The sequence below is a fragment of the Lissotriton helveticus genome, chromosome 9 (assembly GCF_964261635.1).
Source record: "Lissotriton helveticus chromosome 9, aLisHel1.1, whole genome shotgun sequence".
NCBI classification, from domain to species: domain Eukaryota; kingdom Metazoa; phylum Chordata; class Amphibia; order Caudata; family Salamandridae; genus Lissotriton; species Lissotriton helveticus.
In genome coordinates, this window is record NC_136070.1 from 905,286,922 (window position 1) to 905,301,930 (window position 15,009).

General features: G+C 46.1%; 1 protein-coding gene across 4 annotated transcripts in view; it reads right to left on the minus strand.

Annotated features, from left to right (window-relative positions):
- The window catches only part of LOC144781980 (homeobox protein meis3), a 123,020-nt gene that overhangs the window by 7,424 nt on the left and 100,587 nt on the right, over nt 1–15,009 (minus strand). The window contains exons 10-12 of one of the 4 annotated variants that reach the window (XM_078661081.1): nt 7,956–8,014; nt 4,273–4,359; nt 3,288–3,377 (exon numbers count right to left, since the gene is read on the minus strand). In XM_078661081.1, the coding sequence (XP_078517207.1) occupies nt 3,319–3,377; nt 4,273–4,359; nt 7,956–8,014 (205 nt within the window). In that variant the 3' untranslated portion in view covers nt 3,288–3,318. Of the gene's footprint in view, nt 1–3,287; nt 3,378–4,272; nt 4,363–7,955; nt 8,015–15,009 lie in introns of all 4 variants that reach the window. The other 3 variants (XM_078661080.1, XM_078661079.1, XM_078661078.1) reach the window with 3 other exon arrangements.

Sequence of the window (15,009 nt, forward strand, 5' to 3'; positions counted from 1 at the left end):
CCGCCGAGCCCAGAGCCCGGCCGGCCGCATGTAGCTAGGCAGCACAGCATCCGCCTCCCCCCTCCCCTCCCCTCCGCCAGCCAAGCCCGCTTCCATCCGGAGATTAGAGACCAGGCCGTTTGGGGGTGGAGGCGCTCTCCTTAGACCGTTCCCAGCCCCATCTTACCTTTGTAGGGGACAGCAATCCCTGCGTGATCAGCGTCACGGCAAGGGTGCCAAGGGCCCTTGCGCAACTGGGGAAAATGGGCCTCGTTTTCATGGATGGACAGTAAAATACAGCCATAATGTTAGGATAGTGGCTTGCTAACATCCACAGGCATTGGTGCCACTGCACCTGCTGCACAATTGATAGCTATGACCGTGTGCAGGTTGCAGCGCCTGAGACATAGCACTGCTTAGTAGCAGAGCATGACCACGCTGCGGCAGACATTTTCTGGGGGGTGACTCTGTTCCACAGGATGCACGTGTGCACACGTTCCTCAGGGTTGTTTGTCGACAGTGCTGTCAATACTAGGTACTGAGTACCTGCACTTCTTTTATTTGGATGGGAGAGCACCAGCACTTCTCAGCGCCAGTGAAATCAGGGGCAGCTCCTCCACTAAGGCGGAGGATCGTCGCCTCACAAGAAAAATAAAATGATAATATTGCCACGTTATTATCTTTTTATTTTTCCCTAGCGGCTCTGTAGGGGCGGGGCTGCCAACAGAGCAGGGGAGGAGTGGTAGGAACTCTCCAAGTGCGCATGATGGTTTGGCCAGCTGTCTCGGGACAGCCACACAGTCATGCTCCCTTAGCATGTTCTCCACCGGCTGTAATACATAGCGCGGGTGGAGAACATGCACAGGCCCCCAGTCCCGATCTGAGCATGCTATCAGCAGCGTTGTGATTGGCTAGATAAGTCTGAAAGCCTAGGTGCATCCTGTTCCTGCGTCGTGGCAAGGACAGAGGAGATGCGGCTGCCGGCCAGGTAAGTTTAAATTTTCTTTTTTTCCCCATCTTTTTTTTATCTTTCATCTCCCCACCCACACAACTGAGTGCAATACATTTAATGGGAGAGTAGTGACACTTCTCAGGAGGAAACAGGTACTCTAAGTAGTGAGTACCTGGACTTCAATATTTCCATTTAAAGCACTGTTTGTAGATAAGGAGAAGGAGGTTTATCAATTACTGTTGATGTTTTTGGCCAACAAAATAGAAGCAAATAGTCATTTACACTGAGGTTGGTTTTCAACTGCATCGAAAGCGTACAATTAATCAAGACCTTGTTCAGTGCTTAAAACCAGCACTCCTTAACATTGGCCAGGAAATGAAAACAGCGAGTTTACATTGTTTTACTCCTCAGTGGGTAGCTGATTGTAACAGAGTCTCAGAAAAGAAGACAATCCAACTCAGAGCATGGAACAGGTACAAGGCATCCCCCTCTGCCTTTCGGTGGAAGGCCTACTTTAGGCATGAATGCCAAGGTGAGAAGGCTGAAAGCTGGTCAAAGTTGGGAATTCTGAACTTTATTTTGTCTTTAAGCTCCAAAGGCTTATTTCTAAATACAAGTGATGTATAGAGTCTTCAGGCAACGTGCACAGGTTGAAAGTCGGCGGGAACTTTGAGAACTGGAATGGTAGTCCCACAATTTTAGCAACTTTTAGAACACCTTGAACAAGGTCTCTAAGAGTGGGATATTCGGTTTGTGACTTGAAACAGGTGTGTATGAACGCATGTGTTTGTGGGAGTTGGTCAAGGTAGATTTTAGTTTGATTGATCGGTGATGCTTTTCATTTTTCTTCACCAATTATAAACTTTTCATAAGAATTTTGCCAGTGTTAGTAGTGAACCTTCAAATTGTTTTCAGACTTTTCTGTATTAGTAGTTTTGATGTTGTTGATTGCCCATGCCAAGGCCTGACTTAAGCCTAGGAGTGCCTTGCAGGATTGGGGTGAGTAGCAACGATCTGTTTTAGTAAAGAAATTGCACATTTTTAGCAATTTTACAAACTGCTGTGGGAACGTTAAGGGTGGCAAGAGGCTGCATAGTCCCAGTGAGCGAGAAAGGCATAAGACCTCACAGACAGAGGTATGTGCAAGGTGTTGATGTTCTCATTGATCAAATACATTGCCAAACTGGTAGGTTGATTGTTTGCTATTGCATCTTATGGCCCATCCGAGGGGACAAAAGATGCAAGTCATCAATGATGTTGTCTTTCTGGAGCATCAGTAGAGTCTATCCACCTGCATACGTTTCCCCACAGAGTTAATTTTCCATTAACAAGAATGGCATCTGGTTTAGGGAAAGGTGGGTAGTTTGTTTTGATCCTCAGGTTAGTAGCAAAATCATTTTAGCAAAAGGAGAGACCGACTAGGAGTTATACTCATTGACTTTCAAAGCAGCTTAAGGGCGGTGTACTGCTAGAGACCACTGAAATATTAGACACTGTAAATGTTGTACTTGCGGAAGAGACAAATGGGAAGGTGCTTTGGAAATATATGCATCCCCACACACATAAATAGAAAATTATTGTTCTGTGTTTTTTGGGATGGGTAGAGCCATCAGACCTATTTCAGACTTTTCAGTTATGGGGATTGGTCCAAAGTGGAGGTTCCAGTGAGCTTACTCGTTTTCAAGATCAAAAATCTTTTGCATGAGGTCAGGGAAGTTGTTGGATCAAAAAAACCAGCAGATTAGTTTACCCTTTATTAGATAAAGGGACAGAAGACTCCTCAATCACAACCCTTAAGATATTACTTTACGACTGCAGGCAATTCTCATAAGCAAAGGATTTGCCTGTTTTTGTGTTGTAGCTCTTTTGCTTGCACTTCGGGAATGCACAGCAATTGGGTTTTTGCAACAAGTGATTCCCATAAAAATAGTAGCACATACTTTTTGGGATTCTCCTAAGCCATGTTGGATAGCAGGCCTACCACAGTTTACGGAGACCCAACTGAACATATGATATCATAATGACAGACAATACATGCCCAGTGCTCTGCCTGGTCCAGCACCACATGCTCTACTTTGTCAATATATTATTATTACTCAACTCTTTCCCAGGCCTTCTTAATCCCAACATCTCCTATACATGCAGAACCCAAAGACCTTGTGTCAACACACAGAGCCTACTTTGACCTTCACATCTATAATTCCTTTGGGGAGATGGACAGGCAGCACCGAAGTGCCGGTGGACGTGAGCCAATGAGAAAGGGAGTGGGAAAAGGAATGGAATGGAAAGAGCTGGCATGAGCACAAACATTACTTTCCAAAAAACCATAAAAGGAAGATATTGTGGAGGTACTTACATCCCCCAGCGTCAGTGACGAGGTGGGGGCATTACAAATAGTGCCACTGCCCCTCCATTGCCATTGCCATTCCCAATCCTCCCATGGCGCCTAGGAGGAAGATACACAACTAAGACCAGGCTTCCGGAAAGAAAAGCGCGTTATCATTGCCTGCCATGCACAGATCGCCAAGAACTGGCCTCGCCTGTAACTCACGGTATGCCTCAAACAAGAGGATACTGAAAGGAAGCGTCAAGAGAAATGAAAGCCAAGTGGCTCCGGCTTCAGAAACCATTGATCCAGTTTCAAAAAGAGCCATATTTATTCCACCTAAATCCAGTTCTTTAAAGTGAAATACATCACTCCCACAGCAGATGACTTTGCTGTTTAAGGTACATGAAAGAATTGATGACATCACCATTGTGCAACACTTTATTGTGCTTACACCCTGTTTCAGTTTCAGTATTTTCAGTACAATAAGATGCAAGTTCCCATTGGAAATCCAAGTAGAATGGGTGTTTAAGAGACAGAGCCCCAGAAATCAGCCTAAAGATACATTTACTGCTATTCGGGATGGCCCGGTTCAGAACCCTTCCCCCAGGGGTAAGCCGTTATATATCAACAGGGAACGGCTTGAAACCTACAATCTACAACATCTTGGGTATCATCTGAGGGTAGAAGGACCAGAAGATTAACAGAAAGCAACATGCTCTGCATTCAGAATTTTTCATGCTTTAGAGACTTATGAATGACTATGGGTAGTAAGAGAGGGAAAGTTATGCGAAGAAGTTGGGCGATTTTTATTTTTGCTTCCCAGAAGAGTTACATACTATGCTGTATTTTAGTGGCCATTGAAAGATGACCTCCTTCCCCGAAGTATTCCCATCTCACATGTTCTTCATCCTTCTACACACAGAACTACATTTGAGTCGTGCACTTTGGCATGCTTATATGTTGTGTGGCGCAATTATAAGTAGCATGCATGAGAAAAAATCTGGAATTTTACCTGACGGGCGGATCCCCATGTGCTGCTGGCCGTCCATGACATATCCTCCCATCGGCTGGCCCTCCGGGCTGTAAGGTGCTCCCTGCCCTACTTAAAAGACAAGTGAACATTAAGAGCACGTGAAAACAATGAGGATGAAAGCAAAAGTTGAGTACAAAAGAAGCTGTTAACTTACATGCAGGCATTTCTAAAGTAAGCAGGAAGTCAATATGCCACCATATGCTAAGAACTGAGGGTTAGGCTGGAGTACAATGGTGCTGGGAACACAGACTGGCATTCGGAGCACAGGCAGGAGATGAGAACACAGGCTATGGGTTGAGGATTGAGGTGTTGTTGAGAAGACAAAGATAGCACAGGAAAACACTGAGGATGCAGCCTAAGAGGGTTGTAACCACAATCAGGTACGGAGATGAACGCAATGAGAACAGAAAGGAAGGCAGTGAGTGCAGTCATGCAATTTGGGTCAGCCAGGTTTGGGGACCAAAGAGGTGTCCCACCTTGGGGTCTTTAGGCTGGTGGTGCGATTCAGAGGAGGATCAGTGGGAATTGGCTGGGCAAGACTCGGGGTGGAGTTAAGTGGGCCAAAGGGGGAACGATTTTGTGAGAGTCGCCCTTTTTATGGTGATCTGCAAGTTCTGCCGGTATCAGAAGAGACTTCTTTGGGCCCGCCCTCCCTTCCCACAGGTCTTTGCTCTATCCCGTCTGGGAGTGGTGTAAGATTTTTTTTGAGAATTATGTTGTGTGCTTGCCTTATTAGGTATTGCAGGATGGTGGGATGGATTTCTTTAATGCTGAATATGAAGAATGGTGAAGGTTTTGAATGAATGTTTTTATGGTTTGGGTAACGCTTGTGCTTGGTTAGGGGGGGAATCTCAGGCTGGCCTTAAACGTGGTTGGGGTAATGTTATACTTTTTGAATTAGTGAGGAGGGGATTTTAAATTTCTATATGCTACATTGAAAAGTTCAGCTGACAGACCTGTCTTATAAAGCAACCATTTCACTTTATTAATCTCTGATTGATTGCAGCGTTATCTCGCCCTAGGCTACAGACAGGCATTGAGAACACGAGCAAGCACTAAGAGCACAGGCAGGCACCTTCCCTACAGGCAGGATAATACCCTTAAAATATGACTCAGTTTTCAAGCATATTCCTTCCATGCGCATATTCCTCGCTTAATTTATTTCTGCTTGATTTGCAGTTTACATGTAATCTGTTTTTTTTCTGGAAAAAACCCTTTTGTCCCTTTTTCAGTCTTGCATTTTCTCATTTTTTTCCCTCTCTCTCTGTTTAGAAGACTTTACATTTGCACCTCACCTCGGTACCGTATACTGGTGCCAATTCATCCATATCCCTGCCTCCAATCCCCTGCTGACTCACTGCTGGCGAAAAGTCAGTCATTTGGCAAATTCCCCCTCCTGCTAGGAGCACAGTCACTCGACTGAACAAATCACGTGTATTATTGTGCGGTTCCAATTCCTCTTCATTCTAGAAGCTCCAGCAATTGCAGCTGAATGTATCCGTCTCTTTGTGGGGGAGGGGTGGAAAAACGGTAGTTGTAGATGTTTTACTTTGGGTTTCCCTATGTAATGAGGGGGGAAAAGGGGAAAGGGAGGCTTTGGAGAGGCATCCTCCTTCTCCACAAAGGCTTCCTGTCAATACAGCTGCTGCAGACGTCCTGCTTGGAGGCCAGCAACACTTCCGGTTTCCACTAACGCTGCCTTGTGGGAGTCCCTGGCTTCCTGCGCTAAAACGAGCGTTGGGAAACCCTGCTCTGTGCCCAGCTTTCCTTGTTTTGATATTCTTGTTTTGCTTGAGAAAAGGAGAAGGTGCAGTTTAAAATAAATGATATTGTGGTGGGGCTCTCCCCAGGCAGGCGCCGCGCCGGAGACTCTCGGCAGCTGACAGGCCTGAAGGCAATTCTAGGCCTGGCTGTCGCCACATCTGTCAGAGAGCCAGATGTGATGGCTTTTCGCCTGTCTCCCTGGCCGGCCGCTGGGGCCAGGAGAGGAAGACCAGGGTGTGCAGTGTGTTTTCTGTTGGGAAAAAACAAACATGGATGTACCGTCCTTACTGCCGCGCACAGCGCAACACGTGTCGCAGCGATGAAAACAAGATTTAGAAAAAAAAGGAGGAGGATTCAGGGGCAAGAGGTGTTGACCAAAAAGAAGGCACCATGCCAAAGGGTTGAAATGGTGTGAGAAAAGATTTTCCAAAGAGAAGGACGGAAAGTGGCTGTCCTGTGGCTGTCCCGAAAATAGGACAATACACGGATGGGTACAAGTTATTCGCCAAAATGCCTGGGGCAGCAGAAGTCACCACCCACATTCATAACTGCCCCCCAGCAGCCATTATATTAGTTGATTCATCAGAGGATCGTCCCTCCCTTGGCTCATCAAAAGTCTTTTATTATATACACAGCTAGGGAGCAGATGGGGTGGGTGGGTTAGAGGGGTCAAGTGTGAAAACTAGGGAAAGTCAGCAAGGATCCTAGAGCTAGTTTCATTTTATTTTCCTGCCGCTGCCTTCCTTAGTCCTGAAACCAGACAGAATAAGGGCAGGTCCAGCTGGATCAATGGGCAATCCAATGGTAGAAGGTACCGTTGGCTCCCCCTACTGAACGTTCATTTTTACTGTCCCTAGAATAAGATGTCGCTAGAACATGGACTCATCCTACTAGAACATCAACCGACCTGGGGCTTCAGAAGAGTAGTCTGCTGGAAGAAAGCTTTAATATACTACATTCTAAGACAAAGGTCAGATCAATATCTAAATATGTGTGAACAAAATTGGCATTAGTCTAAAAACATTATTTTGTGAAAAAAAGACTACATGGCGCATAAATTCATTAGAACTACCTCCAACACAGGGAAAATAGTCTCGCATCTTTACTCTGCCGTCTTCAGGACCTAGATTTTTTGTTCATTTTACCACCCCTTGCTTTTATTTTCATCTGTGATGTATTTCTAGAATAAAAGGTGGGCGTCTTTTAACCAGCCCGCATTGCCGGTGCTAAAAATATCCTCCGCCGAGGTCATCTTCACACCCTTGTGTGCCTTCCTGCATAAAGGCATCAGGCTGCTGGAAGCACAATTTCTCCCCTGGAGGAAACAGCCCTAGGCAGTGTGTGCATTTCGCCTGATCAGGGTGGCTGAATCTGAGGTGCTTTTGGGAGGCACAGAATGTGTTTTTGTTTTTTATTCTGTTTAGTATTTGGAACCTCAGTTTTAGAAAAGCGAGAGGGAATCAAGATTTGGAGTCATGCTTTGAGTACAGATCACAGCATGGTTTTGCTTTGTGGACTTATCAGTGCTCATGAGCATCTTTACAAAGTGCTCGTGGACATCTGACCTGCCTCAGGCAGACCCATCTCTCTGTGGAACAGACAGGACTGTCCCAGTTTCGATACTTCCCCCTCCACCATTGTGCACCATATTTAACACAAAAAAAGCTGAAACCATGGGTTATTAAATATGTAATAATTGCATATCAAGTTTGATGCTGGGTCAAGCAGTATTGTTTTTTTATTTTTTATTTCAGCATCAAGAAGCTACACGTGCATGCTTCAAAATAAAAATATTGTAAACAAAATAACACCTATAGTTCACCAGAGTTCATCAAGCGTGCACATAAATAGTAAACCGGAAGGAAAAAAATAAGTACAGAAAAATTTGTCAATTTTACCTGTGCGATTCGACTGGTCGATCATTGGCTGCACGATCCGCCGCCTGGCGTTGATGAACCTGCAACAAACAGAGAAATCAGGAAAAGGGGTTCGCGTAAGAGGTGGAAACTCAGATAGCGCACAGTCCCATAACAATGCTTGAGTCTATGCTAGAATGTCCAGTGTAGGGTATAAGAGAATGGATTGAAGCCAGATTATCATATATGTACACCTGAATGAATCTGATTTACATAATGAGTACTCATTTACATCATCAGTAATTATCCTGAAATCAGGGATCTGGTCCCTGTGGGTTTACACTGGACACCCCTGTTCTACAGCGAATGCCGCTAGCCAGGTCCCCTGCTCTTAATATTAGCCTTGAGCTGTGTGAATGGGGCCAAAATGCAATGTCAGGATACAGTTTACATTCCTGGAGCTTAAAGTTAGTGTTAAGTAACATCTCAGGAAGTACATGTCAAGCAAGTGGTGTAATGAGTTCACAATCTGGGTGTGCCAGGTTGTCCTGGCACTTTCTCAAAGAAACAGGGCGGAAGTTAGTTGTAATAGCCACCTCATGGCCTGCCCTCTGAAAGCTGAGCCGGTAGATCATGGCGGCTTGGAGCGAGTGCTACATTTTCGCATTGTTGCATACGGTGCATTCGTGCAGAGGGAAGCTTGCCGCTAGGCCAAACCTAAGCGCACTGCTTTTCAAGCTGGAAGCGTGCTACCCATGAATATCACTTCTAACCCATAAAAGTCCCTGTCTGGACCTTTGGTTCTTCGCAAAAAAAGAAAAAAATCAATCAACAACTTCAAAAGGTTTTGCTTTGTAGCCAAAAAACGCACGGTTTCCTAGTCTCGTTGAGACGTGCATTGGTGCATGGGCAATTTAAGGATAGGGATGAAGTGGAAACTTCTTAACACTGTTGGCTAAGAAGGGAGGCCGCAATCCAAAAAGCCTGGTCTGCCACAGATGAGTACACTCCAAGGCCCTAGTGCTGTAGTGCCAGAGTATTTAGCCACATGGTTGAAGCTGTGCTTTGAATTTCGCAATCCTAGCTCCAAAAGACACTACATGTGATCTTGTGCATTTGCCTATTTCCAGTGCATCATTTGCACTGGTGGTTGCCGAGGGGGGAACTGGCACTGTTTTTTGGGGAATCAACACTTATTATTCCTCATCAGTCATTGACATCGAGCAAAAGAGAAAAACCCACTACCGGGAAAGGAAGAAAGAAGAGAACGATGGAAAAGGTGTGACAGAGGAAGAAAGCAAGAACCTGCAGGAGTGAGATAAAGGCGCAGGCAGTTTCTAGTGGTGTAATAAAGAGGTGTGAGGCACGAATGCAACACTTTGCAGTCTTAGTATTGGGAGCGCCCGGCACAGAGCAGAGGTTTGGGCACTGGCACTCATCCTTTTATAACTAGCACTGCCTATTTTCTTGAGTGTCCCTATTATAATCAGGAACAGTTTTTGTTGAGACATTGACATTGCCGTCATGAAATACACACCAATGTGTTAGGCTGCCTTTGAATCGTGAGGTGCACAGCCAGAAGCACAATAGTTACTTCTTAGTAAGAGTAGTTTTGCAGATTGAAGACTTTCTGGAATCATAGGCTAGATTATTTTATCCTGACCCAACCAAAAGGTGGCGGAATAATGCACAGCATGTCAATCCAGAAAGATTCACACTGCAGAACACCTCTGCCAGCACAAAGGTGCTTTTTTCAGGACAAGAGCTGGGCAAGGCAGGAGCCTTGGTGCAGATAAGCTTTAAAGCTTTCGACACATCTGATCAACAAATGTCTTAGTTTCATCATTCATCAGACTGGGCATTTTCATTCTCCAATCATGGTCGTGAAAATCTCTTCGTTCGTGTGGCTGCGATGTAATGGTGGACACAGCAGCCACACCACTGGTATCAGTGTCTATCAGGAACTTACAACCAGGGCAGTACACTATGTCTTGAGCTCTGAAGGGTTATACTGTTGTGGTCACTTAGAGCATACCCTCTATGTGCTCCAGAGATTTAAATTACTTTAGGGATACAAGTACAAGCCCATTCGGATGACAGAAAACGATATTCAGGCCACATATTTGCTTTCATTGGCTGCATATGTTCTTTTGAGAAGCCATATAACTGCAGTGTGGTCTCCCCTTGGTTGTGGGTCTGACACCCAACTCTAAACCCCGTTCTACAGAATCTGTGAGGCAACACTTCCTGTTTTGCAATGAATAACCCCTGGGCTTCTCTTAATGGTATTTTCTTATGCCTACTCTTGTGTTTTGGGATCAAACCTCTTCGTCCGTGTATTGCTCTTGGCCTGGAACGATCAAACCACGTCTCCCCTCCCAAAAGTTGCTGCACGGCACACGATCCAGCAGCAAGTGTAATGGAAGTGCCTGTGCTTTTTGCATCACGTCCTCCCCCTCGTCCAAAATGACGCTACTTCAAGGCACTGCGATTCTACCAGCCGACCAGACAACTAAGGTCAGTGTCACATAATAGTTTCCACGCTCTGATACTCTCGAGTCCAGCTAGCACTATATAAAACTCCAAAATAAATGAATATCCCAGGAAGGAACCAAAGACTTGGACAGGAGGGGCAGATCATTTATTTCACAAGGTTCCACCCGTCCCTATGTCCCTTCTTCTCGAAGACTTCCATACCTTCCACCCGTCCCTATGCCCCTTCTTCTCGAAGACTTCCATACCTTCTGCAAAAGAATGAGGATCTACGCTTAATGCTGCACGGCTCTCTTTTAATTGAGAGCCGCGTGATGTCTTATTACCCCTATCTCGTCTGCAAACCCCACATCACACTCCTCCCATCAACAGTGCCCCAAATCAGCCCCATGGCAGGATGTGTGCTTTACATCGTTACATATAGTAATCACACCACCACCTTAAAGAAGCACTATAAATGGATGCAGATAGCTTTGCCCTTACTTTTTTCTTGGACCCACAGAGATAAAATTTCTTTCCCTTGGCTGTGGCTGAATAGCCTGATGCTGTTCCTGGGGTGGGCTGGGTCACAGGTCATCGGAGGGTCCCACACTCTGATCCCGAGCCAAAGTCTGAAAGAGAAGCCCCCAGGCACAGTGGCAGACACCGCACAATGGCACATGATTTACAGGCGGGTGCAAGCGGGCACTCTCTGACCTCTCCCTGGCTGGCCTTGCTTCCTCTGCTTGCAGCAGGGTCAGTGTGAAGGAGGCAGGCCGGGGGCGACCTCCGGCACAGGCAGCCGGGGGGTGGCCAGCCAGACAGGGAGAGGGACACCGCAAGATGCGGAATGGGAAAGGCTTTCAGGCGGAGGATCTCTGGGTCACCGAGTAAACATGTGGCGCCCCTGGTCCAGTGCCAGCAGGTCGACTAGAAGGATGGCCTCGCTGCTCTGTTGTTCCCAACACTTCCAACCAAAGCATAGGCCACGGCTGCTGTTTAAGTTGCTTCATGTTGACAAGGTATTGTATGGAAGGTTCAAGTTATGAGACACTTGTCTTCTGGAATAAAAAGTTATTAACCACCAAAGCAGAAAAATAGGGGTGCTGGTGGAGGGCAGACCTAGTTTCCAAGAATACTCCGAATAATATACGTCAAGTGCCCCTTCACTCAGGGCTGTACTCCAACTCCGTTCTCTTGCTTTCAAGGTTGCAACCACAAGGCCCATATCCAAGGATGCATGCAACGCCTCTTTTGTTTCTCCTCCTCTGACGGTGTGCACATCAACGCCATGTTCAGGGATGCACACTATTCCTATTCAGGTGCAACTCCTCGCTCTGTGCACAAGGCTTGATCAAGTTCTCCTCTGCCCCAGGTAGGAGTAAAAGTCCCATCTCAAACAGTCCTCACATGTAAACACATGTGTGTGGTTGTGCACATAAATCTGTTGACTAATGCATAACGATGGATTTAGGCCCAGATCTCTGTACTGGGGTGAGTGTATGACATTGTTCTGCATTCTGCCCATCAACTGTTGTTTTTGCATTTGTCACTCCGAGTGGGATGGGCATACTCAGACGTGAGTCCCGTGCTCTCCACGCCAATGGAGTCAAGCTATCCTGGCTGATGACAGCTGATAGCCAGAAACCGCTCTTAGGATGCTTGATTCCTGCCCAGGGAAGACATTGCTTGGCAGTTCAGGCTGGACTGTTCCCATGAGGCACAGGGTCAAGGCTGATTTGCATATGGCCATGTCTGAACTGGGGTGGTGTGGTGAGCAAACTAACGATGGCTTTAGGCCCTTGATCTCTGTACTGGGGTGAATGTATGACATTGTTCTGCATTCTGTCCATCAACTGTTGTTTTTGCATACATCTGTTGAGGCTCATAGTTTTGCACATACGTCTTTCTCGAGTTGACTTCCTTTTTAGGGGCAAGTACAGATTCTGAGTGTACACACCGACCCTGCCTATATTTCAGCACCAAAGTCAGCTGTAACAAGAGTCTTTTATTGGTGAGAAAGTCTTTCTCAGACCTGTTGTGACTCGCAGAAGCAGCATCAAGATGGAATAAGGGACATGAATCCAACATCACCTACCAGGCCTCCAATGACGGGTCTAGAGTGGATGGGTGGTCAGACCAGCTCCTCCTCTGACCTGGTCAGGTACAACCTTCAGTTTTGTGACCATCCATGGGTAAAGCATGCCTCCGGCTACCTTTGTGCTGAAAGGCGGAAGAGCTGCAAATAAGAGATCATTCCTACAAAGAACAAAGGGCTGTAATGGGGCTCCCCCCTACCTCCCACCCGTACCCGTGCCGCATGTATTTCATTACATTCCTGTAAAACGATAATAAACACTGCATGTAAATGGGATTTCCGCAGCCGTCCATTAAAGCCCAGGCGGCCGCCCTTGGGTACCGACGGGCCTGGCTGGCCCATATGTTTTCCGTGGACCGTGAAAAAGGTCAAAGAGAGCGGGCGAGTGGAACAACAGGAAGGCCCGGACTTCCGTGGCAGCTTGGGTGCAGACCTATCAAAGGCTAAGGCCAGAGAGCTGTGGGGGCACGTGCCCGGGAGAGAGAACTTTATTGGCCTCCTCTCCTTACTGCTAATGCTCGCCCGTGTGGGGCGGCCATGGCTTTGGCAATAAAACTTTTATTAACCTTTCCTGGAAGAAAGAGTAAGGCCAGGTGATCGGCACGTGCCTGTGCGCCTGCGGTGGCGGGGCTGCCGCGTGCCCACTTCCAGGACGCACACGTGGCTTCAGTAGCCCTTATTAGTCAGGGCCGGCTGTAGGACGGTGCGGCCGGTGCAGCTGCACCTGGCGCTGACCTAGGGAGAGGCGCTGTGTTAAAAAATAACTCTTTGTTTTAAAAGTACCTGCTGTTTCTTTGCGTGCCCAGCAGTTTTCAGGCAACAATAAAAAAATATCAAGATAACGCACGTGATTCATGTTTCTTCTAGAGAAATATTGAAGTTTTGTCTAGTGGCAGTTCTGACTCGTCATAAAGTAGTGCAGAGAGTTAATATGCCTGCTGCAGTAACGTGTCTATGCAGATCACAGAACGGTAACCCTCACTGTTTAGTGTAATATTTCCTATAGACTGATTTACGCATGTAGGGTTCATTGCCTCTGTAGAAAGTGGGTGTGATTTAAAGTGCTCTGACACCCTAGGATTGGTATGGGCAGCGCTATAAAAACAAAAGAAGTAGCATGTGAGAGAGGGGCTGTGGAGAGGTCAGTGGCACTGCTGGGAGGTGGTAGTGAGGGAATCTGTGAAGAAAGAGGTCATTGGGAGGCGCCAAAAAAGATTATCGCTCCAGGTGCGTCTAACTCTAAAATCGGCCCTTTCATCAGGCGAAAGCACCTTCTCCTGTCTATCCTTTCCTCTCACACACATACACCTCTAGAAGGAGTGGACATCTTCGAGTGACAAAGTTACATCCTAGGCACTCACGATCAGCTACAAATTCCCTGGAGCTCTCAGCTAAGGACAGCGACAAGGAGCTGCCCAAATTTCTTATTTGGGGCCTCATCTTTGGAATGATATGCCACACCATGGATGTGAAACAATTTCCACCCGCCTGGTAGAAAAAAAAATGCTCTCTTCCGAAATCAGAATCTGCCAAGGATCGCCAGAATTTATACTTTTGTTGAATCTCACCTACTATCCGTCCTAATATTGTGTTTGTCTGCGTGTGTGTGTATATATATATGTATTTATCATATTAAGTACTATTTACATAACATATAATTAATGGCAAGGATGCCATCTGTGTGAATTACCTGATCAAATAAAAAAAACTTTAAAACACAGATCACGTAGTACAAAAAACATTTATGTGCTTCTATAATGAAATGACAGTCTGGTGCAATTTACAGATGGCTTGACCTTCAGCAGATTTATCAATGTAAACATTTTTTTTAAAATGACATCGAAGACCTATACCCCATGGGCACCCTTGATGTCTCTGCTTAAATATACAAGACCGATAACATAAGAAGCTGTGTGTCAATTTATTGCATGTAATCATTATATAACATGTTAAACTATATAGGTCATAGTATTTGCACAAGTAAACACATTTAATACAGGCAGAGTGCTCTAGCCTGACACCATTTTCTCTTTTTTGAGTGGCAGATCCTTTGACAGACCTACCTAGCGGAATCATCACTTGCTGGGAAGAGACACCCACTCTCCACGGCTATATTCTGAGGTCAGAATTCCTCAACTTTCTGCATAATCTGCCATGGCACATGCCTCCCTTATTGGTTTAAGAATGTGCCACAAGAAGTCTTTCCCTTTCTGGATCGTCCTTCTGTCATCAATGATCATCTGACTCTCCCTCCTATATTCAGGAATTACTCCCTTTATTGATCTCCCTGGAGGCCACATGGATCTTTTCCTTTCTAGATCTCACTTGTGGCTTCAGAATCACTGCTTTGTGGCCTACGAAATAACACACGGCTAGAGCGGTCGACCTTGAATCGGGGGTACTGGGTTTGAGTCTCGGCAATGACACTGAACAACCAGTGATTTTGGTCAAATCACTTAATCTCCCTGTGCCTAACAAAAATGAATGTGCCCTCATGTAACGCAACTGGTGCTATGTAAAGCGCTC